Here is a 27,062-nt window from a genome sequence, read left to right on the forward strand (position 1 = left end):
CCTCCTTCAGGATGGGTGGAAAACCCTGAGAATCGCAACTTTTATCTCTTATTCTCTCCCTGCCCTGTGACAGCAGCAGACAGATGCCTTTTTAAGACTGAGACCATTCTCCTGACAGACAAGATGACTGACTTCTACACAGATGCTTAGTAGGAACATGACCCTGCTATTACCCACAGCAGAGCTGTTGGAAGGGCAGTGGCACTTATTTATGTGTTTGAGAGCTGCCTCCTGCTAACAAGGGGCAGAGCAAGAGAATTATTCCCCCTCCCACCATTTTGCAGAGGAATTTTTTTAGGACTTGCTTTTTATTCTGGAGCTGAAGTGTTGATTTTTTGTAACCTTCACCTCCTTTATTGCATGAATAGCATGTGTGATCGCTGGTGAGAAAACTCTGTGAAGCGCAGTTAAACGTGTTGGTGGAGCAGCTTGGCAGAAGCCAAAGTTGGTCTGAAACAGGGCTCTGCTCTGGGCCAGCCGTGCTGGGGCAGCTGCGCGACTTGGTGCATGTCCCAGGCTACCTCCCTTGGGCCCTGAAGAGAAGGGTGGATGAAAGACCCTCTGGCCGAGCCATGGGGAAACCCTCATCAGTGGGGTGAGTTGTGTTGGTGGGGAAAACCCCTTGGATGGATTAAATGCCTTGTGATGGGCAGCATCAGCAGGTGTTAGGGAAAAAGCAATGCGGGGGGAGAGCGGCATCTGATGATGAATGTGCAAGGGCAGTGTTGGGGAGATGTGGCTACATTTTAGGTTTTGATGGGGTTTTTGTGCAGGGTGGATGGCAACGTGGGGGCTGGGAGGGAGCAACACTGCTGCGTGGTCTTCCCAGTTCAGTCACTGCACCTGCAGCCCCCAGAAAAGCTGGTCCTGTCCCTCTGCAACGCTCAGACGGAGGAGTTTTAAAGTATGCTCTCAAAGCCCCAGTTTTCAGCATGGGCAGCCAGGTACTGCAGTTTGCCTGAACAAGCGGTGCCTCTCTCCCTAGCGCTGGCGTGCTGCCTCTTGTTGTTTTAAACTGGCTGTGGAGCAAAGCTCCCTGCTCAGCAGCAAGGCTAATCTCAGCTCATCTGACATTAGTGCAAACTGACACTCTTGGGAATTTGGGGACAGAAAACTTTCCCTGGGGAAACGGCCGCTATGCAAACCCTGCCTTGAGAAACGGGGGAGAAAAGCAGCGGAGAGGTGCAGGTGCCTGGAAACAACTTGCTCCGCTGCCTGGGGGTCTGGGAGCAACTGCCTGGGCGCCCTGGGGAGAGGCTGCCGGGGGGACTGTGCTTGCAGGATTATTTGAAGGCGGTTTGCTGTGTTAGAGGGATGTTAGCTGCATTCCCATGCCCAGCGGGGCTGGTGCTCTGCAGAGCAGAGGAGTCGGCAGGGAATTGGCCCTGGTTCTGCAGCACCCCTGAACCGGCCCCTGTGGAAGTCCTTGCCTTGCAGCGAAGGGTACCCCAGCTGGGGACTGTGTCCTGCTGGAGCCCTGCTGTCGGCTTGTACCCACGGGACAGTGGTGATACCAGAACAGGTTTTTTGGGAGCGGCTGCAGCCTTTGAAAGTACAAATGTCCTTGGAGCCACGCTGGCAGCCTTTCCGGTCCCTTTTGTTGTGGAGCTGGGGATTGCCTTGCACTCCACAATCCACTACTGTAATCCCCTTGGAGTGCTGCTCTGGTCTAAGTTTAAAAGGGGTGCAGCTGAGACTGTTAATGCAGGCAGTGCTGGCGAGGGGTGCCGAGCCTTCCTCGTGCTTGGGTGCGGGTCCCCTCTGGGATGTAGCTGGTGGATGGGGTTGTGCCTGGCAGAGCCCCTGATCTGCCCCGTGCCCTGGGCTGGCTCTACAAGGGTTCGGGGAAGGAGAGATTTCCTGCCCACCACCTGGACCCAGTCTGGCCCTCGGGGAGGGCTGGAGCCCGCTCTTCATGCCCACCCTGGAAACGCAGCAGAAGGAGCTGTCTTTTTTCCGTCCCCCATCAGCTTCAGCCTGAGGGTAAAGCACTGACCCCAGAGCCGCCACAGATGTCCCTGCTCAGTGCTAGCTGTGTGGTGGCACAGGCTTTTGTCAACTGGGGAAACGTTTGGGAGGCTGAAACGGGAGTAAAATGTCTGACCTTTTAGTGCCCATGAAAATAAAACTGTCTCGGAGCTTTTTGGGGCTGCCAGCAAGCTGAGGGCGAGCTGGCGTGACGGGGGAGCCAGAGTTGCTGGGAGCGTTTCAAAGCCAGGCCATTCAGTGCTGGGCTGTGGTGGGATCATGGTGTTTCGGGAACAGAGAGCAATGGGGAAAGCTGTCCAAAAGCCATCCGGTCTGGGGGTCGGGAGGCTGGCATAGATTGCTTTGAATGCAGCAGGGCTGAACCAGGTGGCACTGAGCCAAGCCTGACCTAACCAGCTTATTTTCCTGCTTTCAGTAATGCCAGTACAAATGTGCCGAGGCCTGAAGGTCACGGCCACGTGAGCAAAGGTCCGGGGATTAGCTGTGGGCAGAGCGTGGCTCCTCCTGGGTGTGCCGTCGTAGCCTGAGCCCTGGGAATGACTGTGGCTCCCCTGTGTGCTGGAGCCAGCGCAGCATCGGCACCTTGGATGGGTGCTGGAGAAACACAGGGCCAGCTGGGAGCAGCACCTCCTGTACCTGGCACTTCTCTGAGTTCCAGGAAAATAGAAAAATGTTTGCTTGTCCCACATCAGCGCTGATTTTCCTTCTGGGTGTTGGTAACGCTGACCAGTGGGTTGCTTTTATGCATCAGTGTCTAGCTAAGCAACAGTGTCTAGCTCTGGTTTTGGAAGAAAGCCCAGCAGGTTTGCAAACTTCTGCAAGGCACCTGGTTTGGATGTGCCCACACCTCTGAAGGCCACAGGCCATGCTCAGTGGAGCATGCAGGGTCCCTCCTGGGTCACTGCTGTCCCTGTTGAAATAGAAGTTACTGACGTAGTGTGGTGCACAAGTGCATTTCTGTTAGAGCTGGGAGACAAGCTCCAGAAGCCTAATAGTAGATTAGGACATCACAACTGAATAGTAATGATGCATCTCTAGGCACTGATGTCAGACACGAAAGCAAAATGACATCTAACAGCATCCTCAGCACAACCATCTCTAGCCGCCTCTGCGTGGCTCTGACTTTGTAAAGTCCCATTTCCTTTCGGAGCGGTTTGGGTGCTCTCCCTGGGGGATGTGGAGGAGAAGGAGATGCGTGTGGGTGCTGTGGGACCTGGCCCAGCTCCTCCCCGTCCCAGGAGGCAGCTGGCAGCAATTCACAGGCCAAGTAATACTTGGGGCTCGCTCTGCACCGCATCTGTGGGAGACAGCCCGCAGGCTGCCGGACGCGCTCAGAGCAAGCCTGATGAAACTCCCCAGAAAGCCAAACTTTGCCTGTCCTAATGCAGTGCTCTGATTCCCATCCTCACTGTCCTGCAAGCCTGGGCAGGGCCCCATGCTGAGCCCATCAGGAAGAATTACTTAATCCAGCCCTGACAAGTGACACGTGAGTCCAGGAGTGGGTCCCTTCCCTCTAATCCCTCGCTGCCATCAGCCACCTTAGCACGCGCAGGGCAAAACAAGCAACACATGAGCAGATGGTGCCTTCTCCATCATCCCACCACCGCTTCAGCAGCCCCGAATAAAACTGCCCTGTTACCTTTTTGCCGTGAGCCGCCCCCATGGTCCGACGTGTCGGCTGTGCCCTGGTCACTGGGGTGTGGGACCAGTCGGTTCCCTGTGGTCACCGGTCCTGTTACTCCCGGGGGGACGCGTGGCCGTGCAGCTTCGGGGCCCTCAGTGGCCGCTGTGGGGAGACACGGGTGAAATCCAGCCTGTCTGCAGCGGGGCTGGGCGGGAAAGCTTGCTTTTCCTCCCTTCTCCCAGCACGTGGAGAACTCATTTTCTTCATGCACCTAACGGCTGGCTCGCGCCCAGGCTCTGCCCGGGCACAAAGGCAGCTTTCATGCTGCGGGTGCCCGGTTTCTAAGCTGGGATCCGTATTTTGAGAGGCTGTGGAAGATTACAGTAATTGCACTTGACAGGGCAAGATGTCACAGGACGCGGATTCGCCCGGCTGTGGGGCCCCGGCACCCATCGGTCCTCGCCTGTGGCATCCTTCCTAGCTGCTGCTTTGGTGCTTTGCCGAAATAAATCTGTACTCCAAAAACAAGGCAGGATTATCCCTTTGCTTCCTGCCTGCATCCTGGCTCTTGGCTCCTGTTGCAGCACTGGATTTTGCAAACTTTGCTCCTGCGGACGCCTGAGGCTGCCTGTTTGCTGCTGGAGCCCACCGTAGCCCCCAGGTGAGCCCAGGTTACCCGGAGCTGCGTCCTGGGAGGCCGGGCAGGTCAGGACTTGTGTTTGCTGAAGTCTCTGGGGGATGCGGCACGGTGAAAACTAGCCAGGTAGGTGCCTGTCTCTGCAGTAATATGGCTTTCAAAATGCCAAGGCACTAAAAAAACCTCATTTGGGGATTGCTGTCCCTGCACTCACCACCTTTTTCAGATCTTTTTAGAAAATGAGCAAGTTAAATTTGATTCCTGAAGCCATATTTATACTCCTGCCTCCCAGATTCTAGACTTTTGAAAAGCTCAGATTTACTTTTTGGGACACGGTGACTTTGGCAGGAATGGCTCTTTGAAACACGGGCTGATGATTAAGATCCCTGCACAGGAGTTGCGCTTTCAGCTCTCCCTATTTATTGAGAATAATGGTGTACCTTAGTAACTGCTCAGCGATAGACTCAGAGCTAGTTGTAACTGTCTGTAGTGTGCTGAAAAATAAATTTCCTTTATTTTGGCTTTAAACCAGATTTCTAATGTGCATTGCACAGGATGAGGAAGAGTTTCCTGCGGCTGAAAGGGGCTGGTTGTTTTTTGGGTTGTAGCTGATGCTGTGTGCTGGCTTACCCCATGCAGCCACCTTTACAGCTCTTAGGCTGTTTTCAGTTTGGCTTATGAGCAAATCTAGATCCTTTCAGGGGGCTTAAAATAGTTGGCATATTTATGCTGGCAGCATGGCAGGGCTGTGTGATGTGAAGGGCTGTTGTGTCTGTTGTGTTGTGTTATTTCTCGCTGCTGCCACGGGTAGGGATGATTCAGCGCTTGGGATTAACCGCTGCTGTTGCAGCAGATTTAGGGATCGATTTATGGCAGAGGCTTCTCTCAGTGCGATCAGGTGCACGCTAAGAGCGCAGGAGGATAAGCTGGGATAAAATACTACAGCTACCGGGGAATTCCTCTGTGGTGGGTGTTCGGGGGTTTTATTTCAGTTTTCCTTTCGGAAGTTCTTACAAGTGTTGCACAATTTATTTTGGGATTTTTCCTTGGTTAGGGAAAGCCAGTTGCCTCGCTGGTTTGGGATGGTGGTGCTGGGTTTTGGATCCAGGGTTTCATCCCTAAGGTGGCTGATGCAGGACAGGCTGTGTCTCTTCCTAGCCTTATTCTGCCAACGCTCCTCACTTCTGCTCCCCTGGGGTGACCTGTGGGCTCAGATAACCAATGTGAGCTGCCTGTAGAAGCTGTGCTGGGGCAAACTCTGCTGTTAGAGGCAGAAAAGGCTGTCCAGGATTGCCTCGTGTTACCCTGCACAGCCCCAAGCCCTCCAGCAGAAATGCTCCACCCTCATGTTGCGCAAAACCGCTGGTCTGCTTTAAAGAATGGGGAAAAAACAGATACAGTTATAGGAAATTAAAGTCTGTATATGATGAAAATTTATTCGTGTCCATGATGACAGATAAGCCCAGGCCATGACTCACGCAGCTTATCTGATCTCAGCACTGCTCGCTCGCAGGGAGGTTTTGGGCCCAGCCGGTGCTTGGGTGAATGCACCCGCACACGAGCAGCGGGCAGATGCTCCCCCAGGACCTCCTCAGCGTTGGGCAGCAGCATGGGAACCACCCTGGAAGGAGGCCTGTGGGGCTTTGCCGGCCTGCGTTTGGGCAGGGATCTCTCCTCTCCCGGTGGTTTTGGCTGGCTCTGGGTTGGGGTGCAGCTCCCAGAGCAAAGCGGGTGTGCGGGTGCCAGCAGCGGGGTGCCAGCACGGGTCTATTGCATCGCTCCAGACTGATGCTGACTCCGACTCTCCCGGTAAAAGGCTCCCACCTATTGGTTATGCTGCACAACTTCAGCTGGCTGAGAAATTTGCACATCCATCCCTCTCTCTTTGCCAAGCAGTGTCAGGTTGGCACCTTGCTGGCATTATCCTGACCTTTGACGGGGATGTGCCACGGAGGATTTAGCTTGGATTTAACCCAGGAAAGATGCAACTGGGTGGGGGAAATGCTTCAGTCTGCAAATATTAACCTACATTGCTGCAAGCTGTCCCTGTGGCCATCTGGCCTTACTGTGGCTGTAGGAGACAGCGGAGGGTTGGCAGGAGCTGCAGGGGGGAACCACCAAGGCCTGAGCATCCCCAGGGACAGCTTTGCCCTGTGCCGTGTGTGTGTGGGAGCACCCGTGTGCAGAGTCATGGGATGGGTGATGGTGATGCCCAGCTGGCGGCAGAGGACATAGCAATGCTGTGCCTGCAGGGAAAAGCCTGGATTATGCTTGAAAATGAAGTGAGAAGGTAGTGTTTTATAATTAGATATCTTATTTAAGAACTCTGAAAAACCTTCTACAAAGTTTTTGGTTTAAAGACAGAATAATAAAATAACCCAATTTGACCCATAGATGAGGACAGCTCAGCTGAAAACTGCCCAGGCGTTTGCTCAGGCTCTGCAGGCACTTGTACAGCTCTTCTCCAAGCCCTGTGCAGCCCCTGCTGTGAAATGGCCAGTCCCTGGGAGCGGGCAGCCGCTGCTGGGCTGTGTGACCAGGTGGTGGGGGGGCTGGGGTCCCTGTGATGGGGCTGGGGTCGGTGTGATGGGGCTGGGGTCCCGGTGAGACTGCTCTCCCCTCCGTGGCAGGCTGGGGCTTGATGCTAATCCATCTTCCTAGGGGCACAGCCCTCCATGTCCAGCAGCTCAGGCCAGCCGTCGTATTTATTTGTATTCTTATCATTTTTGATGTGCTGTAGGAGAAAAAAGAGAGAGGGAATACGAATGAGGAGGTTGGTGGCACGGTGCAAGTTTACAACACGGCAAAACTTGCAGCTTGGCTTGACGTAGGGGATAACACCACTGGCCCATGTCTTCTGCCGACAGGTAGGTGTGAAGTAGCTCGGGAGGTGCTATGAAGAGGATGGGAGCCTCCAAAGCTGGTGGCAGGGGAGGGCCACGTACTTCTTCAAAAGGGCTCTTGTTCTTCATCCCTTTTGCTCCCAAGAAGACCCAGTTGTCCCGGAAGCCCAGGTTGCTCACATGGCTGCTGCCCAGCTCCACAAAATGTGCTCGTACTTTGTCGTTCATCCTGAAAGAAGGTAAGAAGATGTTAGTGTGGTGCCAGGTGGGTGTCCCCTCCTGTCCCCTCTCTGCTGCTGGCAGCAGCACCTCCAGCTCCCCCAGCTGCTGGTTTTGGGGAGCCCTGCATCGCTCCCAGGACCAAACTCACTTTGTGGAAGGGTCATCATAGCTGGCTGTCAGCACAATGGTGCCAGGCTTGATCCCTTGGAGGAAGGTATCCAGTTTGTTAATGTCTGGGAGAGAAGAGCATTAGGGAAAGAAAAAGAGGTATAACAGCTGCATGGCAGCTGGGGGAACCTCCTCTGGGTCGGTGGCAAGCATCCTGGCTGTGCTGGTGCTAGCCAGGATTCAGGGTCATGGGCTTGGGGAAGGATGGGCTCCGAGATGCCGCAATCCCCATCTGGTGTTCCCACCTGGGCTCTCCTGCAGTGTGCAGGGCTGGCGCTTTCCTCCTGCGGGCACAATTGCAGGGTGGAATTTGTGCCGAAAGTTTGCTCGCTAACTGTGAAATCTCGTCATGTGAATTTACTTCCCAACACCAGAAATGAGCCTGCTCAGCCACAGAGCTGTCTGCCCTGTGATGCTGCCGTCGGCTGTGTTGCAGGAATAATTCCTCATCCCTCATCCCTGGGATGCTCGAGTCCAACGCCCCATCTAGTGGCACAGGAGCCGACTGCTGTCTCCTTCCCGGTGCCTCTCCCACTGCACATCTCGCTCGCAAACTTGGACAGAAATCTCATAATATTAGTGTTTCTCCTTAAAACTCCAGAGTTGCCAAGAATAGGTTGCAAACCCAAAAAGCAGAAAGGGTGATTCATTCCTGGGGAAGGCTCGAACAGCAAAGGTAAATCAAAAACACTGTAGGGGTGGTTTTAGCATGTGAGTCTGAGGACTCCTGCCAAACCTCTGGAGAGTTTGGTAATAGCTTTGCAACAACGGTGGGATTTACAGCATCCTGCAAGTTGGTGCCAGCTGGGCTGTGAGTGGGTGCTGCCCCGGCTCAGGGCATCTTCTTGCTGTTAGGAAGGTTGTTTGAAGCCAGCAGGCACAGGGACATGGTCTTTGCTGCCACCAGGCCCTGCTCCCCCTGCCCTGAGCTCCTCATTTACCCTCCTGCAAAAGGCAGGGGAATAAGCTGCTGCTCAACCAGCACCAGCATTTAAAACCTGACTTGAAAGCTGCAAAATCTCCCAATTAGTGTAACTACCTGATCTCAAAAGTAGCCTTTCTCAGGTCTCCAGTGCCCTGGTTTATTCAGTTTAGTGGAATTACGTTTTTCAGGCTATTATGTGCACGTAAAAGAAGCAAGAAGCCAATCTGGATGCAAATGCATTACGAGGACTCCAGGCTCAATGGCCTCAGGGAAAGCCGAGCTGGCAATCCTGGCCAAAGTCCACTAGACTTTATCATTAAATACATGACAGAGGAGGAGCCTAAATGGCTGGCAGCCGTTGGTGCCAGTGTGAGCCCTGGCTGGGAACCGCCAGCCAGCAAAGCGACCGTGCTTACCTCCAGAGTACATGTCGAATGTGTCAGTTTTTAGGAGCTGCCCGCTTGTTCCTGGAAGGTTAAAATTCAAAACAGACACAGTGAATTTACACTGGGGTGGCTCTAGGCTTTACCTGGCCTCCAGCTTGGGGTTCCTGCTGCTGCAAAATGCTTTGCTCTAACCTCAGGGTGTCCTATTTGCTGAGATGGTGAATGTATTGCTTGGTGGAGTTCATGGAGCTGTCGTGCATGACCCCGGTGGGTTCATTCCCATCTCCCTGGCAGTGCTTGCAACCATAAATGTGGCTGTGCACCCCATGCAACACCAGACTGATGTGCTTTTGGGTCAGCTGCGGTGCCTGGGACGGGGTCCCCGGTGGCCTGTGTCCTGCCAGGGGAGGAAGGGACCCGGCTGTGGGGAGGTGGTTAGTGCCCACCCAACTCACCGTTCACCAGGGCAATGTTCAGGCCTCTGCCAATGTTGTTCTTCATGCTGCTCATGAGGCTGGAAAGGAAAGCAGAGAGCACCAGTCAGTGCAGGGACGCCCTGGGGAGGCTGGTGCCAGTGAAACAGTGTGATGGGGCAACATGTGGCTGCAGACTGCAAAATGCCCCCAGAAGTGGTAGCAAAGAAAACTCTTTCCAAATTTTTTTAACCACAAATGCACTGTGATGGCCATTGATGTACTTGGCAGAGGCCAAACTTGCCCTATTCAAGCCCAGGCCAGCCGCGGCTGCCCCGTCCCCCCCCCCGTGTGCTGCTTACATCATGTCATTGAAGCAGATGGAGGGTCCCACCACGTTTGCGGCGCCGCTGATGATCTTGAAGGCAAAATGGTTCTCAGGGCAGCTCTTCTTGTTCCCACACTTATGCCGGGGCAGCTGCTCGTCTGCGAGGGAGGAGCGGAGCTGCAAGCCATGGTGTTGGCACCATGGGGGGACACCAGCTGTGTCCCTGAGGGGCTGAGCAGGGCTGGCACTGGGGGACAGCAGCCCACTAAGGGGGCAACGCCTGGGACACCTTCTTGCACCCAGGAGGCTTGTCCTGGGACTGGGACCATCGTCTTGTTCGAGGTTTATGGTGCTGAGGTGTGGGGTGGGGTGGGATGAGCTGGCTGGGGTGCTGGGTGCCGCTCTGGGTGTGCGCAGCGGGATGGCACGGCTGGTGCCGTGGGGATTGCAGAGCAGTGTTGCCGGGGAGCATTTGCAGCTGGCGCTCGTTCAAGGCCAGCCCCTTGCGGCTTTTCTACCCGGAGCTTCCCCATTCTTGGCCAGGGTAGGGACCTGTGCCACGCTGCCTGGGTGGGCCCACGACCTGCTTCCTGCTCTAGCCTGTGGCCCGGGGGTGTTTCTGCTGGGGTGGGGGATCCTGTGAAGGTTCGTGTGCCTGCAGAGCCTGCCAAAGACTTTGCTGCTGTGTGCAATAACAAAATTCCCCTGGGAATTTGGGAGTTTGGGAAAGGAGCTCTCGAGGGCGGCTATTGTGCTTGCGCCATCACCCTCAGCCCTGGAGCGGTGTTGTGTGTTGTAGTTGAGAGTGGTACTCACTTCTGGGCTTGTTGGTGACACCTGTGGGTACCAAAGCAGGAAGGTTAGACACCCTGGAGAGCTGCTGACTCTTCCCCAAGCCAGGACCAGCCATTCAGGCACTGGCTTTCCAAAACTGCTCCCTGTGGCTGCAAGCACCCCTGGAGCCACCCGCCCCGGTGCAGCTTCCCAGCATGCTGTCCCCTCCGTGCCCTGATAATCAGAGCTGGTGGCTATAGCCTTGGCCAGGGAATGCAAATGTTGATGGCAACTGTGTGCAGCTCTGGGGTCTGGCTCACAATGGGGCCGTCCACACCCTCCCTCCGGACCCGGCTGGAGCCCTGCCAGTGCCTCACCGAGCCAGCTCCGCAGGCTGATGGCTTTCCATCTGCGATCGAAGTACGTCTGCATGATGAACCAAGTGCTCAGCAGCGCGATGAACACTGCCGTGTACCGGATCAAGCCTGCAAGGGGTGGGAGAGGAGCCAGGTGAGAGCAGCAGCAGTGCGGGTTGGGGACTGGAGCGTCCTTCTGGCTTCTTGGGGGCTTGGTCAGTGTGTCCAGGACCAAGGCACAGGGTGTCAGCCAGTGCTTGGGTGGCGTGGGAAGGCAGCTAACGCTCCTTCCTTCCTCCGCTAAAAAAGACTCTGGTCTCTTAATTAATATCTCTAGAGCGTGTGGGAATGCTCGGATAGGCATTACACTTCTACTGGGAGGCACTATTCATATTTCTCTCTGCATTAAAGTAAATCTGATAATTAGTCAGAAAGTAAATAAATAAAATAAATTAGTCAGAAATGTAAATCCAAATATTTCTTACATTCCCAGTGCTGGGAAGGCTGCTATCCCCCAATTAGTCACTAGCTACAGCCGAGCAGCTGCTAATACAAATGTGATTGGCATTTGGCTTTAAAGCAGCACTCACTGGAGCAAAACGTTCCAGTCCTGCATGGAAAGAGAGTAGAAAAATATACTTATATTGCAGCTGAATGGCTCTTATGGAACGAGGAACGTCTCAATAGCCATCTCTTCCCAGCCGCAGAGGGTTTCACTGGGAAAAATACAACAGGCTGAAATCTACACAAATCTTTTAAAAACCTGATGCTTATACAAAGACCCTTTCCCATGGCCCTGGCAGGGGAAGGTCAGGGTATCTGGGCTTGGAAGAGGACACGTAAGTGAGGAGGAGGCATAAAGAACTGTAGAAAAATGGACAGAGAAAAGTAAATCTCTGTCTCCCTCCTTACCTGCCACGCGCATGGTGGTGGGGAGAGACAGCCCAGCCGAGGGGGTGGTCAGTGGTCACGGGTCACCCTGAGGAAAAAGAAGGAAATGTCATAAAGCACACCTGTAACCCACCAAACCCAGGCAGGTATTAGATGAAAAAATAATTGCTACGTTTAGGCATATTTGCAATAACTAAGAGGTCACCGAAGATGTATAAATTCTTATCAGGCGGACGTGCTCGGTCCCACCCTGATGTTGAAGTCCTGGCTCCTGTGCTTTGGAGCAGGCTGCACTGATTGAGCTGGCTTCATTTTTAAGCCCCTGAACTCTTCACAGTGGCTGTCTGCTGCCCTGTGCGCTCCTTTTTCATGCCCTTTTCTCAGTAACAGATCACACTTTTCTATTGTGATCAGCTCAAGGAGCACATTTTCAGTCACGGCTTTGCTGCATTTCCTTCCGATTTCCTTCTGGGATTATGCAAAGCAGGTTTCGAATATTAGGGGCTGCAAAATGCCATCTGAGGAGAAGCTGCGATTTGGCCTTGCCCAGTCAGAGGAATCTGCGGGAACAAGCTCATCCTCCTTAAAACAAGAAAGGGAAGGGAAGAAGTAGAGTGCTGCTGAGCTGGGCAGAGTGGCCAGGTTTGGGAACGACTAATTTAAGAACAGAAATGTTTCCACTTGTCCAAATCCTGCAGCGTCTTCACCCACGCAAATGGGGAGTGGTTGTAATTTAGAGCGTAAACTATTTCCTACCCGAGTGAGTCCATCTGCCCCCCTCCCTCCCGCTGCCAGCCCCGATGGACGGGACGGGCACCTGCCACCCTGTGCACCGGGCTTCTGGGGGCTGGGAACCCACTTCTACCTTTGAAATTCAGGGATACAGCCTGGTGAACATCTGTCCTGGAAACCACACCGGAGTCCTAGTGCAAATTGTCACCTGTGAGATGTGTGCTCGGAGTTAAAGAGCCTAATGTTAACTAAAGCAGCCCTTTAGTGAGGCTTGATGTAGAAAATCTGTAAAAGAGCTAAGCTGAGAGTTGCTTTTTCTGTTTGAAGGGTAAATAAGGAGCAATGGGTTGTAGCAGGGCTGGGCTGCTGCGTTGTGAGAAAAGAGAGAAGAGCTTTGCCTCCTGTCCAGCCCTGTTCTGGGTCCCCTTCCAGGGCTTGAGTTCAGGGAAAGTGCCTGTGGCCACCTGATTGACCGTGGCCGTGGTGCAGCATCCTCCCTTGGCCCCCGGGGCGGGATGGACCCAGCATTCCTGCTTGGCACCCCAATGGGATGGACCTGGCATCCCCCCTCAGCATCCTGCTGAGATGCTTCCCCTGTACCCTGGGGCAGGTTGCGGCATCACCATATGGGGCTTTTAGGCAACCTTAAAACCAAGGAGAAAACTGGTCTGCACTGCAGGAGGAAAGCTGCTGCTTTCCTGCTTGGCCTGCGACCCCGGAGGGAGTTTGCCGTTGGCCCAGGTGGCCGGTGCCTGGCCGGAGCGGCAGCCCCGCAGCGACGTTTCAGCTGTCCGAAGCCGCAGCCCAGCACCGCTCCCCACGAGACCCCTCCACTGCACCCGTGTCTGCCGTGAGGCTGCAGCAAGGAGGAGCTGGATCTGGTGGGACAGCACCAGGCTCTTGCCTTTTGCTCCTTCCAGCATGAAGTTTTGCTTTTTAAAGGCAGGGAGTTTCTCCCACGCCTGGCTCCCCAGCCTGGTGCCTGACGAGGTGACGGGTGTGATGGGAGCAGAAGAGCAGTCCTCAAAATCCCCCTTGGCAAGTCGCAAAGTCTTCAAAATTGGTACTGATTTGCTTTTGAAGCCTGTGGAGTTCCCCTCAAAATGCCATGAGCAGAGCCCTGAGCTGGTGAGGATTCAGACCTGGGCCGTGATTGAGACACAGTGAGCGGAGCAAAACTCCCCTGGGTTTGTAAAACTGTCCCCATTTGGTCCCCACCGCTGCAGGGGACACTGGCCTCACCGGGGCCCATTGCACAGTGCTCTCCTTTGCCAAATTTGTGTTTTTTCTATGCACATATTGATTTTGTTGCAGAGGAAGAGAAATGGAAAAATAAACGGATAAACACTACTGCTTTGGGGAAGTCATGTATTTATCTGAGCTATTTATCTTCACCTTAATCTCAGGTAAACTTTATTGGGCGAAGTCCCTGGGTGCTGAAATTCCTGGAACCTGACTGCATTACAAGAGAGTAGCCCTGTCCTGGGATTTCTATTATATTCTCTTTTAATTGTTTGGATTGATTTTTTTTTTTTTTTTTTTTTGCTAAGGCTGTGTTGGAAAAAAAGACGGCTGTACTCCGGCATCTGCCAGAGCGCGACTTGCAGGAGACGGAGAAAGGAAGGAACTGTGGTAGGTGATAAACAGTTATTTGTCTAATAAACCTGAAACTTATTTGCTTAAAAACCATTCCAGGAACAAAAATGTTCTTGGACAAATATTGCTGAAGAGCTCTGTGGCATTGTAAGGCAAAGGCCCTGAGCCTGCTCTGGACTGGAGTGCCACTTGGTAGGGCTGAGTTGTCGCTGCCAAGAAGAAACCGGGGCAGATCCCTTCCCTTGCAGGGAGGTTTTTCCAGGATGCAGCGGGTGAATGTTCCTGTTTCCTCCCAGCACCGGAGAAAAACTTCTCTTCCCCAGAAACTTCTGGTGTTGCTGGTTTTCGGGGTGGGTTTTTTTGCTGCTTTTGAGCCCCACGTGTCCCTCTCCCTCAGCAGGTCCCTGACCATGAATGAGACATCATTTTGGTGCGGGGTGGGGATGCGGCTCCAAAGAGTGTGGCTGCCAGGTGTCACCCCTGCCCACAGCCGGCGGGTCACCCCTCCAAACGTCAGGGTTTTCCTGTGAAACAAAACGCAAGGGCGCAGGAGGGGCCTGGTGCAGGATGGGTGCACATCCTCCCTGTGTCCAGGGCTGGTCCCACCACAGGAAAATGGAGGATGCTACAATGCCATTTTTTGTTTCAAAAGGAGTCAATGCGACTAAGCGTTGCCAAATTACTCAACAGGAGAGCACTGGTTGCCAGAGGGCTTATAAATTCCTCTGTTTATAAAAATGCTTGGCCAGCTGCTGCATCTGCCAGACGGCTGGAGAGGCAATCTTACGGCAAAACTGCCCCCAGCACAAGTCAATAGTTAACCGGGGTGAGGCCCTGATCCTGAAACAGAAGCCAAACAGGATGCTCGTGGTGGCGGGCGGGGGTGTGGGGCTGGGGCCAGCCACGGTGGCCGAGCCCTGTCTGCGAGCAGGGCTGCAGCCAAGGTGGGACGAGACACCTGGAGGTGCTGCTGGGGAAGCCGGGCTGTGGGGCTGGTGCAAAGGGCACAGGAGGGTTTCGGTGCATCCCTGCCCGCTGCGTGCTACAGGGCAGGCATGGCCCCATCCTGCACTCGGCTGCCCGCGGCTGCCAGGGGAGCATCACCCATCTGTGGCTGCTACCAATTTGGTTTCTTGTTTTTTTTATTTGTCATTGGCGGCCACTTGTCCACTTCTCTGTACGTGTCACTGAGCCCAAAGCTAAATCACTATGAGCTCACTGCTCTGGTGAGGTTTCCCCAAGCAGTGAATCAAGAGCTGTGGCAGCGGTGAGAGATGGAGGGGAGTGAGCGATCGCATCCCCTCCAGCGTGGGAATGGCAGCAGGCAGCTCGGCGGGCATCCCCGTGCCGTGGATTGCAGGTAGTACCAAAGCGGCCCGTCCCAAACCCCCAGGGCAGAAGGAGTGACACAAGCGTTGGTGCTCAGGGCTGGCAGCAAGCTGTTTGCTGGGAAGAGGCGCTTCTTGGGGCTGAAAGCACAGGGTACGCGTGGGCCATGCGGCAGCCCCTCCGCTGGGCAGCTGTTGCCAAGGGCTCTGGTTTTTAGTAATTGCACGTATGGGAGGACCTGAAATACATTTTTGGCAGCTAGCAAAGCCCTGAGGGCTCCCGGTCGGCACCTGAGGGGTGTCCTGGCAGTCAGGGTTGTGTGCTGGAGAGTTGCATTGTGCAAATTCATCCAAAGCCATGATGGATAAAGGGGTTTGACCTGGACCACACATCACGCAGCCGGTTCTACCACATATCCCGTAATGGGTGGAAATGCAAATTTAACCCTTGCCATTAACACAGGTAATTCATTAATTCCGTCTATGAAACGGGCACAGCTGCACCCCACAGAAAGGATGTCAATGCGTGGCGTTTCCCCTTCGCCTCCATGCTACGAGGAGGAACAACTAAAACCTTTCCTGTGCAACCCTCCAACCTGCCAGCAAGTCAAAAGAAAAGTGCTGCAGAAAGGCGTAATTTCAGTCATGCTCTAGAAACCCCATTTCCGCGAGGTGGTTGGGGAGAGGGCAAGCCTACGTACCGCTCAGTGTCCCGGGCGCTCCGTCCCTCTCTGCAGGCAGTGTGGGTGCCAGGGCATCCCGGGGAGCTGGGGCACCATGTGCTCGGCAGCGCAGTGGTGCAGCTGCCCAGCCTGGCCCGGCCCTCCGTGACTCGTGTCACCTCCCGGAGCCTTATCTCGCTGCCCGGCACGGGGTTGGGCACCCTGGCGTGCCGCCCCACGGGCCACAGTGGCTGGCAGCGGTTGGGAGCAGCTTCCCATGGGAGGGAAGAAAAGTCATTCCTGTGGCCGTGAGGTCATGCGTTTCCTTTGGAGGTTTTCTCTGCTTTGGCGCTCGCTTTTTTGCTGCATCAGAAGAGGAAAACCGCTCCCAGGGTGGGCACCAGCCTGACCCTCTGCACTTGCACTAAACCAGCACATCGGCAGCGTGGCTGGCGGAGGGTGCTGCGATGGGAGCGGGGGGGACAAAGCCAGGACTAGTGTCCCCCCGCACGGGATAAATCCGGAATAACCTGATCTGGCGGGTTTTCCCCCCACTGGCTGTGCTGCACATGTGCGGGCTGGCCCCAAGCGTCGCTTCACTGCCTCACGTTTGCAGGAGGCTGGAGGTTCCTTTTTCAAATAAGCATTTATTTATCCAGCAACAGTCCTGAACTGCAAAGGAGCCCTGAGTTAACTGTAGATAAAGATTTAGGCCCTTTTCTTTTTAATCATTTATTGTTATTATTATGTTTCTGAAGGAAAAAATTACTCCTTGGAGACTCCAGCTCCACAGTTAGCACTAGAGGCCATATACATTTTCCAAAGCTGAACCTCATTTACGTGGCAGCTGAGAAAAAAAGCATTCCCATTCCTTTTTCCTTTTTCTTTTCCATTCCCATCACTTAGGAGAACCAAACGGCTTCTCTTGGAGCTTTTAAAGCAATTTTCATCCAAGAACCAGCAGAGGAGACACAGGGCAGTGGCAGTGCTGCCTTTGGGACTGCAGCTTGCAGAGGGCTGGAGCAGAGCCCCTGCAGGACTGACGCTGCTCCCTGGTAATTAGTTTAATACCTGAGGGCGCTCTTTGCAGAAAACTGTGCACTGAGCTTTTCTTTGCCTCTGCCTGGTGCTGGTCCCCAGTGCTGGGCAAGGGGTGCAGGATGTGGCCTGGGTGCAGGGCGTGCTGGGCTGTGAACTGGAGGAAATCACAACCTCTACACTGAAACTTTCCAGACAGGCAGCAGAAAAGCAAACACGGGCCTGGGCTTTGCATTGGGATAATTATTGCCCTCGGAAGGAAATTTTAGCTGCGGTGAGAGTCTGGGCTTAAACAGCGCAGTCTAAATGAGAAACCTCCTCCCTCTCTGGGGAAATATCCTTCCTATTAGTTTGTTTAGCTGCTGGCAGTAACCGGCTCGGCTCAATAACAAAGCGCCCCAAGCCCCGGCGATCCGCAGCATGCGTCTCTGCTCCGTCCCCCCGCTTCCCACCCGCGCAGGAGCTGGCCCACGGCGCAGGGCTTGTGGCACCCTGGGGGATGCCTGGTTCATGATGAGTTTCTCCTGCTTCAAGGGACCCGAGGCCTCCCGGGTCCTCTATGGAGATGGAGACATTGCTGCTGCTTGTGGAAGAAACAAGCAAAAAACATCAGCGAGGCTGGCGGCCTCGTGATCCCAACGAAGAAACCTTGTGTGAAATGCTTCTGCTCTCTGCAATCGCACTTTTCATCCAAGATGTTTCCCTGAAACCACAGGAAAGAGTGGGGAACCGTGCGCTTTTCTTGCGGGATGTGGCTGCAGCACAGCCCAAGCGCTGGTGCTGGCGTGGGGAGCCCTCGTGTCCTGTCCTCGTGCCTAGGTTTTGCCCATCCACTGTGGCACAGGGCAGAACGGTGCTTTTAAATCACACATAACATTAGTGAATACATCAAGTGCTGGGAACAGGGCATCAGCTTGGTCTCGACTCAGCGAATAATTAACTTGGGCAGTGCAATGGAATTACATCAGTCTCATCTGCAGGCTCCTCCCGGGAGGCTTCTGCATGGTACAGAGAAAGAGAAATTAAAAAAACCCCAACAATAGATGTGATAGCAAAAAGCTGCCAGGCTGAGGAACGAATAATCCGTGGTGCAAAGTCACCGCACTGCAATGAGCACCATGGTAGGGTTGGCAGGAGTGAGCTGGTGGGCAAGGAGCTGCTCTCCTCCTCTTCCTCCTCCCTCCTTGTGCCAGCTCCGGCTGCACGGGCCCTGTGTGGGACCTCAGCGGGCGGTGGGGAGCGTTGGGGCACTGGTGGCTTCTGCCAAAAAATCCCAGCGGCGGCAGGACTGTCCCTCTGAGGAGCTGTTTCCTACGAGAGCTCAGCACCGGAGGGAGGCTCCCCCCTGAAGATCCCTTCTCCGCGGGGCTCCGCAGTGCCTGCAGGGACACACTGCTTTGCAAGGTGCTCGCTGGGCTAAATTAATCACAATTCTGCTGCTTTTAGGAAAGGTTTAGCCACTGCCGCTTTGCAAACTTTGTCCTGAAAAGTGCTGTGACTATGGTTTCAGATCGCTTGGCTAAGCCACATACCTCAGACGTTAAATGTAGCACCTTTAAAAGGAAGCAGTCTTTTATTTCTCTGTTTATCTAGTGTTAAACACCGCCCGCATTTCCTGCATGCCATGTGCGAGAGGGCGAGGGATGCCCCCGCAGTCCGCACCTCCCACCTGCGCTACGGGGAGGGATTATTCACCCACCAATAAACCATCCTGCGCCGGTACTCACCTCTCCTCTCCCGCTTTTGCACAGGTTAGTGAACAGCAGTATTTCATTGACTGAAAACTGAGTCATGCCAGCAAACTGATGACCCATCCCATAGGTTTCACCGGCGTCCCGGTGACCGAGCGCAGCCCGAGCATCCGGTGAAACACCGGCGGGGTTCCCTTGTGCCCGATGGGCTGGAAGGGGAAATGTGTGAGGATGAAGTTTGATAGGAGGGATGATATTGCAATATTGGACAAAAAGGTGAAACTAGTGTTTCACGAGAGAAGGGTGGCGTTTGGTTGGCAAGGGGTTTGGTGTGCCGGCCTCGCTGGCCTGGCAGCGCGGCGGTGCCGGCTATTGGGGGTGCTGTTGTGTAGCGCATCCGCTGCGCCCGCTGCAGCCCTGGCAGCAGAGCCCGCTGGTGCCGGCAGTGCCTCTAGGAGAGAAAAAATAAATAAGGGAAATCATAACTGCTTTTACCATTAAAAGAGAAATTAGCTCGTGCGGTGCTCAGCCCCCAGTCTTCAGGCCCAGTGCAGCCAATCTGTTTTTATTGTTTTGCAGGACTCCTCTGCAACGGAACGGTGACAAATACCAGGAATTAGCGGAGTGTAATTACTCCCTATTAGCTGAATTCACACTATAGACACAGATCATAAACAGCCATTGATTATTTCTAGTTTCACATTTTTAGCATTCTGAATTGCAGCAATTATGCCTGTCCGAGGGAATTAGCTTCTCTTTCAGCCCCTCAGGTCCCCAGTCACTGCCCTTCCTTTAAGATACTTTTTTACTGCTGCAAAAGAGGACATTTAACACAAATCCCTCCCTACTTCTACAACAAAATCCCCCTCCCCTTGCAGTGCCCAAATCCCTCTGGCTCTGCAGCCCAAATGTTGCTCCTCGTGCTGCCAGCTGCCTCAAAAGGCAGAGAAGTGCCCGGTGTGACCTGTAACCACTGGGCCACGGCTTCATTTCACCCAGGTTCGTTGCAGAGGCAATTAGCAGCCCCGGCTCTCGGTGCAGGTGCTGCAGGGCTGCCCGCGGGAAGGGGCCTGGGCAGCACCAAAGCTTGCCGGCCATCATCTCCTGTTGCTGGTTCGTGCCATGCAAGCAGCGCTCGTGTTTTAGGCATCGTCTCCTTTTCGAAACACGGGCGCAGGCCAGGACGTGATTTCCAAATGCTAATTTGCGCCTCCAGTGAAGCTGTGCCGGCGACCTCTGTCTCCAGCTCAGTAATGACTGCGCCCTCCCCAGACAAGATCGGTGAGAGGGGCTGGTAGACCTCAGTATTTTCTTATTACAGAGCACAAGCAGTATTAAAAAATGAAAGCAGATATAAATTATTAATATTTGCGTGGGAAATTTCTAACCCTATTAGTATCATATCATTAAATTTGTTTCTTATGCACAGGCGGTGATTTCATTACAAAGCGTAGCGGAGCATAATGCCAGCTCTGCAGCACTGATTCGGTCAATTAATGACGAGAGGGGGAAAGATCCCGTTGTTTACCGATGGCAGAGCCTTTGGGACTTTCATTTTGTTTTGCCCCTAGTGAATACCGAGGGTTGGTGGGTGACCACCACCGGTCACGCGCTGCGCTCACAGATGCTCTGGGGCATTAGGCTGTGCACCCTATGGCTGTGGGAGAGGAGGAGGAGGAGAGGATGGGCTTGCTGGCTCCCTGCCACAGGCCACGGTCTCCTGAGTTATTGCAGACACTTTGGTCTGACCCACACAGCAATTCTGGCATTTTTATCTATTTTGACATGATTTGCCCACCCTGGGCTGTGGCAGCGCAAAGAGACGAGGGTCTGAGAAGGCTGTGGGCCGAAGCACTTCCCGCTGCCAGCGTCAGGCAGGGAGTTATTTATTCCAGGCAGCGGCTGCAGTCACTGAGCAGTAGCAGCAGCAGAAGTTTTTTATTGCACCCATTCCTAGGACGCTGAAGAAGGATTATGCATGCTTCCAGCACGCCAGCTTTTTATTAGATTGCAGGCAGGGGTTAAACTGATCCTTGTCAGCACAAATATAATGCCCAGGGTGATGGGAGCAGCATAAATTGAGGACAAGAGGTGGCCGCTTTTACCGCTGCTCTCAAGAATGCTCTGCTGTTTTACTGCATCGTTCGATTTTCAGTTGGGACATTTTCCTCTGGCCAGGGCATGTCTTTCCTTTTTTGCCAATGAGGTGCAATAAATAAATAAATAAAGACACAGACTCTGAGGGGTGGTGAAGTGCAAAGGGCAGATTAGCAGCTGCACGAAAGCCCTTTGAACCTCCCCGCTTTGCCATGACAGCACCGATTTTGGTACAGCTTCCCCAAGCTGGGGACACAGGTGGTGGCAAGGGGTCTACAAATAGATGTACAGATCACACACGTGCTTTCATCTATTTGTCACCTGCATTTTTTTCCAGAGCACTCATGTGCTAGCAGGAGGCAGCGGTCCTCAGCGTGGGGTCGGGGGGGAATGAGTTTATTTGTGTCTGGTTCTGATGTGTGTGTGTTGTTGGAACACAATATTCAAAGGAACATACGGTAATCCTGCACGCCGGGCTGGCCAGATTTGCTTATCGGTTACGGCAGAGCAAGACTATGGGGATGCATCATCTGAATGCTCCAAAACTGCTGCTGTTTGCTGTAATTAGGCAGAGTGAGCCATTATGGGCTGCCTCACGCGGGGAACGGCGGTGGGAAGCGTGGTGACATCGAGCGTCTGAGCCCGCAGGTGGAGACGCGGTTCAGGGGGCCGGACGCTGTCTGAGCCCTTGGCTGCTCTCCTGGCCTGGCAGTAAACCTCACCGGGGTGACGTGGAGGACCCCAGCACCCTGACCGGCTGTCGGAGGGGGCTTTGGAGGGGTCATTTGCTCCTTTATGCCTTCCCCAGGAAAAGCTCGTGCAGGCCAGGTCTGGTGTATGTGACGGGGCTGTGCGGGGGCTGCTGGCACCTGGTGCTGGCAGTGGTGGCAGCAAATTACCGTAAAATATAACCCAGTTATTGACAGATGTATCTTTTCTGATTTGGTGGCTGATGTAGAGAGAATCCCTCAGAGCCAACCTGTCTCTTTGGGGGTGAGCGCTGTATCCTCATGAGTCTTGCGTAAGCAGCCTTCGCTGGTTGAACACCCTCCCTTGCTACAAAAGTTGGGTGGGGATCCAGTTTCCAGCTACAATACCATTAAAAAGACAACATGTATACCCTTCCTGCAGATGCTCATTTTATATAAATAGGCTTTTGAAGGACTTAAAGAAAACCAGGTGCAGCTATAGCTCTTCGGAACCACGGGGCCAATAGATCATCAACAGCCACCTTGCTCAGGTGAGTCAAGAAGGGAGGGTAAGCAGGTAAACCCGCCGGCTGTAGATGTAAGGTTGCTTGGAGCAATATAACAGCTCTCTCGCCTTTGGGAACTGTTGCACAGGCTTTGTATTTGCAGCTGGAGCCAAAGTGTGTTGACTCCGGTCTCTCTGAATCTGGTTTATGTTAAAGTGCAGCCTTAAAGCCTGTGGCCGTCAGTGCGGGTCACGTGCAGCCCCAAAACCCCTGCGTGCCGCAGGGGTCTGGCACATGGCCACCCCGGCTTGGGACTGCAAGGCATCTGGGGGGGTAAATAGGGTACTCATTCGGCTGTCCTGTTATTTTTATTTGCCTACAGTAGTAGCTGATTAATTAGGTATCTTCCACCCCCACTCCGCCAACCTCCTTGTGCTTGCAGCAGAGGAAATCCTGCCTTTGTGCTGCTAATGGGCCTCGCGGATCCAGTAAACCATCATGGTGCAGACAAAATGTCTCTTTAAAAAGTGCGAGAGAAATTAAACTCTCCACTGAGAACAAAGCCAGTGGGGCTTTTTGCATCTACTGTTTTTATTGTATTCTGTAACATTTGTAAAGTAGATCACTTTTATTGAGAGAGCCTATCTTTTCTCCCAAGCTGTAATTCCTAGACTTCTTAAAGAAGATTTCTGCTCACAAAGGAAATAAAAGGTAGAAACATGATGCGCTCTGACAATTGAACATGTTACTGAGAATCTGAATTAAAAGGAAGAAACTCAGAAAGTATCATTTATACAGCAATCAACTTTAAAAAGTCACCATCTGCTAAGAGTTACCACCCGGTGTAACGGTGTCTTTATTGCTAGACAGAGAATAGGAGATAACTCGGGGAACTCTCCTGCACCTGCTGGGTTTTTCTTGGTGGCGTACACACACTGAACTGCGGTGGCCGGCGTGCCGCAGGGTGCCTATTGCAACTCTCCTTTTACTCCAGCTCACTGCAGAATATAAATCTGAATACAGGTGCCATTAGGAGGAATGATTTGGGGTTGTTAAAGTTATAGCATAGTGTCAGCTTTTTGAAAAGTCTAAAGGGCAAAAGAAATGACCAGAGCTGGAACAAGGGACCTGGCTCGCGTTTATTTATAGAAATCTGATTTTTCTTGCTTGCTGCTCACCTCCTTGTTGCCCCCCACCCCAAAGACATTTTCTGGCCTCTTAGAGCCCTTTCTACTTTTGTCTTGCCTATTTTATCGTAATTGATCATAACATTATCAAATTCTTTGCTCTGTGCAGCTTGACTAGCACTCACCTTGCAGGTTTTTGCCTCATTTTGGTCTTCCACTGCTCATGGTCTCCTAGAAAGGTTGTGAACTTTTTGATACAAAAATTGCCTGTCAAATGTTATGTCTTCCACCAAGACCACTCTGTGTTCAGGTGATCCTTAGCATAATTTAATCCTTTCTGCTGCTACTGCCCAGTATTGCTTTCTCTCTCTTGGCAGTCGTGATGGTTTCCCTCCTACTCCATGCACAAGACTCAACTACAGCACTGCAATTGCGTGCACCATTTGAAGTCTTCAGTTGCTTGGGGTGAACTGGGAACTGTGCTACATTCACGAGGCATATCAGCCGAAAAAGCATGGAAACACCTCTGCAAGTTATTTCTGCATTGTATGCCTTGAATTTTACACAACAGCACCAGACGCTGGGAAGCTGCAATGGCTTTTTCCCACTGTGTTTCCCATCGCTGTGCAACATTTTTCATGTTAGTGGAGTCTGCTTGGGTCAGAAGCAAGGCTGGGCCTGAGATGCAAAGGAAAAAACCTGTGTACTTGCAGCGAACACCAGCGAGTTCCCTTGTGCCCATCCCATCACCGAGCCCCATCGCTGTCAGTGCTGCTGAGGGGCGTCATCACATTTTGAGCAGATGCACCAACACAGACCATGGCAGGCAATCATATTCATCTCCCCTTTTAGGACATTTAAGCCCCTCATGCCCATCCCTCAGGAGGCCACTGCATCCTGTCTCCTTTCGAAGGAGTCCCCTTTCATGTTGCCCAGTTGCAGTGGCTGAGTCGGGGATGCTGGAAAGTCTTTGGGGCTGGTGGGGAAAAATGTCTTTTGCCATCACCCTCAGTTACCCGTTCCTGTGTGTGTTTGCAGCATTGTGCTGGGCTTTGGAAATGAGAGTGCCTGCAGTCCTTGCTGACTTGCTTTAAGGGTTTTAATTACATTTAATCACAATGGTCTAATTAAAGTTTGGAGGCTTTATCTGAGGGCAGTTAATAGATAAATTAGTTAAATCAATTGTGGTTTGTTGTGTACCGACATACCCTTGGTTTGGCAGAAGGGCAGCCAACAAATGCCCTGATGACAAATATTTCCAGCCTGACCCGTGGGTCTGGAGTGCCCGAACTCCTGGGGCCGGTGTTGCAAGATGTTGACCTGCGAGTGTCTTCTGCTGGCTTTCTATCATCATCATCATCACTCATATAACATCATTTACTGCAAAATGCAGTAACTCTTTAAAAGATGAATGGGAATCTAGTGTGAAGCACATAGCCAACTTGCATAGGGGCAATTGCCAAGTGCTGAAATGGTCTGTTCAAGGTAAGTTTTACATTTTTAAGCTTCTTTTAAGTAGAGGATAAACCTCAGGAAGTTTCAGAAAGCAGGGTGAGACTGCCTTGAAGGACCCCAAACAACATCTCTATTTTTCCCTGTAAATCAGCTGCCTTGGGAACCCATGTTACCGTTTCATTGGTGACCTGCTTTGGATTTATCACCAGGAAAAACCGACATGCACTGAACTGTCTGCAGTCCTTCCTCAGATGGAGGGGGCTGAATGAGCTGGGGTTTTGTTTCTTTGTTGAGATGAAATGTAATTACTTTATGAAGTTTGCATGGCGTGTGAAATTCTGCCAGTATTAAAGCATGATACAAGTTATAGAACTGTGCCGGTTGCTGGAGATTTATGGAATAAAAGGTATAATTTCACACTTCACTGCATTTTATTTTGAAGTTGGATGTTGATGTGCTTTTCAGTTGTTTAGATGCGTTTATTTAGCCTTTACTCTTGGTTAAGACAAGTACACCGAGGGATTTGATGAGCGAGAGGCTGGAGCTGCTTTCCTCACATTCTGAAGGAGGTGCCTGAGAGAGCGTGAAGCCCCGTGCTGGAGCCCCGGCCCCAGCGTCCCTTACAGTGAAAACGCACCAACAGTTCAAGCATTACCGTCTTAGAGGGTGAAAAGGCTTTCTTCTGCCTGCTGTATTTCAATAGTTTATGTTTTCCCAATAGGTTTGCTGTACACAAGAGGATGTACATGAGCGATGCAGTTCAAAGCCATCACAGCAGCAGTTTGGTCCCAGAGGGAATGGCTGATGCTACTAAAAGAAATGGTAAAATTTGCAAAGGTGCAAATTCCTCCAGAGGTTTTCAGGCCAGATGGGGGGCACTTGTGTAACACACGTTAAAGAAATGCCCTCATGACTGAGGCAGTGCAAGATGCTGTTCTCCCATCAATAAATGGCACTTCTAGAGCATCCAAAGGCTCACCGCTGGGCTCTCCTTACAGCTGCTCTCCTGTGTTCGACTCAGTAGAACTGGTGCCAAAACTAATGTCTCTCCTTAATGAGTGTGCGTACACGCCCCCCCCCCCCCCCGTATAGCTGCATCAAGCAGATTGCAAACTGCCTGCACGTCTGTCTGCATTTCTTTGAAAACCGCGTGGCTTTAATATCCATTAACTTCTATGTAGGGCAGCACCGTGACCAGTTCATTTTTTAGGAACGATTCCATGTGCCATCTGGTACTGCTGGCTAATTGCCTGAAAAACTCTATAAAGAATTTTTTTCATGCAGCTCCACAAGAAAAATCCAGCTTTTTTTTCCACTTTTCTTCCCACCTCCGACAGTCGCTGAGTGTCCACCCAGGAGCTGCATGGAGAAGTGGCGCAGCTCCTGAGGCAAGCCGTCCCTGCCATGTGAGAGTCAAGGCCTTCGGGCTGCCAGGGGTCCCTCACCACAGCCCTGTCATCCTTGGGAGGGGAAAGTGCTAATCTGGACTAAACACACTCCTATTTCTTCAGCTCATGAAATCCAAGCACCTTACGCTGCATGCACTGTGGTGAGCTGCTGTTTTTAATACCTCAACAATTCTTTCCTAAATAACATAACTTTTAAGACACTGTCAAACTGCCGGGGAATAACTGATGTCCGAGCACATTAATGATGTGTGTTGGGCAGCAGTGCTGTTTGCACCGATGCTGCCGGCTGTGGCTGCACGGGTGCATCAACACGCAGTGCACCGGGCTCAGACCAAACCGCTTCCCCAGGGCTCAGCTGCGTCTTTGTCCTTCAAGTGACCCTCCCAGATTTGGCTTGAAACCACTCGTCCAGGAGGAACACCTGCTATTTCAAGACAGTCTCTGCTTTTGGACAGGGTTGACTAAAAAAAGCCCACATCCAAGCAGTTGTTGGTGAGCTTCCAGCACGCCTCAGCCGTAAAGCTCAAACGCGAGGAGACTGTTCCTGGAAGCGCCGGCTCACGGAGAGTTACAGGAAAGGGCCACCCTGTTCTGGCTCTGCGGCCGCAGGAGGACAGCAGGTTTAGGTGACAGCGAGCAGCTCCCTGGCCCTGTGAGAGCCTTGAATATGCCTTTGTACGGCGTTGTGGGGTTTTCTGCTGCTGTGGGGCCGTCAGTGCTGCCACCGGGCCCCCAACACCTCCTCTCTGGCACTGCACGTGCGGCCAAGCAGCTCCCCCAGAGCATCCCGGGGCTCTCCCGCCTGGCCCACCGGCGGGACCTAACTGTATAAGTGTCTATATAGACACCAATCTATAGATACTGTCTCCTGGCAGTAACTGCTGGGTCTGCCTCAGAAGAGAAGTCCCTGGGCAAATCCAGCACTTAGTTAAGCTGAAGTGAAGCTGCTTTAAAATAAGGGCAAAGGCTTCTGCGAAACAGGCGCCACGGCCCTGGACGAGCACTGTGCCTCCGTGCTCGCTCCTTAGGGTGTTTGGTGCCTCGTTACAGGTAACAAACAACTATTATTAATATAATTTTCATTTTTTCCCCACTAATTCCCTGAACTCATCAGCCTTTTCTGGTAATAGGATTCCTCCCTTGTGCCTTGTTTCACCTGATTTAATATTACTTCAT

The 27,062-nt window shown here is 52.7% G+C and overlaps 2 protein-coding genes and 1 long non-coding RNA gene across 3 annotated transcripts in view; 1 reads left to right on the forward strand and 2 right to left on the reverse strand.

Moving 5' to 3' along the window:
- FAM107A (family with sequence similarity 107 member A) overlaps positions 1–3,809 on the reverse strand; it is a 32,586-nt gene extending 28,777 nt beyond the window's left edge. The window contains exon 1 of the mRNA XM_087743283.1: positions 3,629–3,809. Within this exon, the coding sequence (XP_087599409.1) occupies positions 3,629–3,652 (24 nt within the window). The 5' untranslated portion in view covers positions 3,653–3,809. The remainder of the gene's footprint in view (positions 1–3,628) is intronic.
- Positions 3,810–3,978: 169 nt separating this feature from the next.
- LOC148050076 (uncharacterized) lies at positions 3,979–26,471 on the forward strand. The gene is made up of 4 exons (XR_015701242.1): positions 3,979–4,376; positions 7,118–7,332; positions 13,839–13,920; positions 25,199–26,471. It is a non-coding gene; the product is annotated as an uncharacterized LOC148050076 (long non-coding RNA).
- Positions 5,667–16,128, reverse strand: FAM3D (FAM3 metabolism regulating signaling molecule D). The gene is made up of 10 exons (XM_009469860.2): positions 15,914–16,128; positions 11,578–11,644; positions 10,687–10,794; positions 10,352–10,372; positions 9,570–9,693; positions 9,250–9,308; positions 8,825–8,875; positions 7,464–7,548; positions 7,196–7,322; positions 5,667–6,984 (listed from the first exon to the last, which is right to left on the reverse strand). The coding sequence occupies exons 2-10, from the start codon at positions 11,588–11,590 to the stop codon at positions 6,895–6,897; spliced, it is 678 nt and encodes a 225-aa protein (XP_009468135.1). The 5' UTR covers positions 11,591–11,644; positions 15,914–16,128; the 3' UTR covers positions 5,667–6,894.
- Positions 26,472–27,062: the final 591 nt, after the last annotated feature.

The sequence above is a fragment of the Nipponia nippon genome, unplaced genomic scaffold (genome assembly GCF_047370975.1).
Source record: "Nipponia nippon isolate SJK-2023a ecotype South Korea unplaced genomic scaffold, ASM4737097v1 scaffold_9, whole genome shotgun sequence".
NCBI lineage: Eukaryota > Metazoa > Chordata > Aves > Pelecaniformes > Threskiornithidae > Nipponia > Nipponia nippon.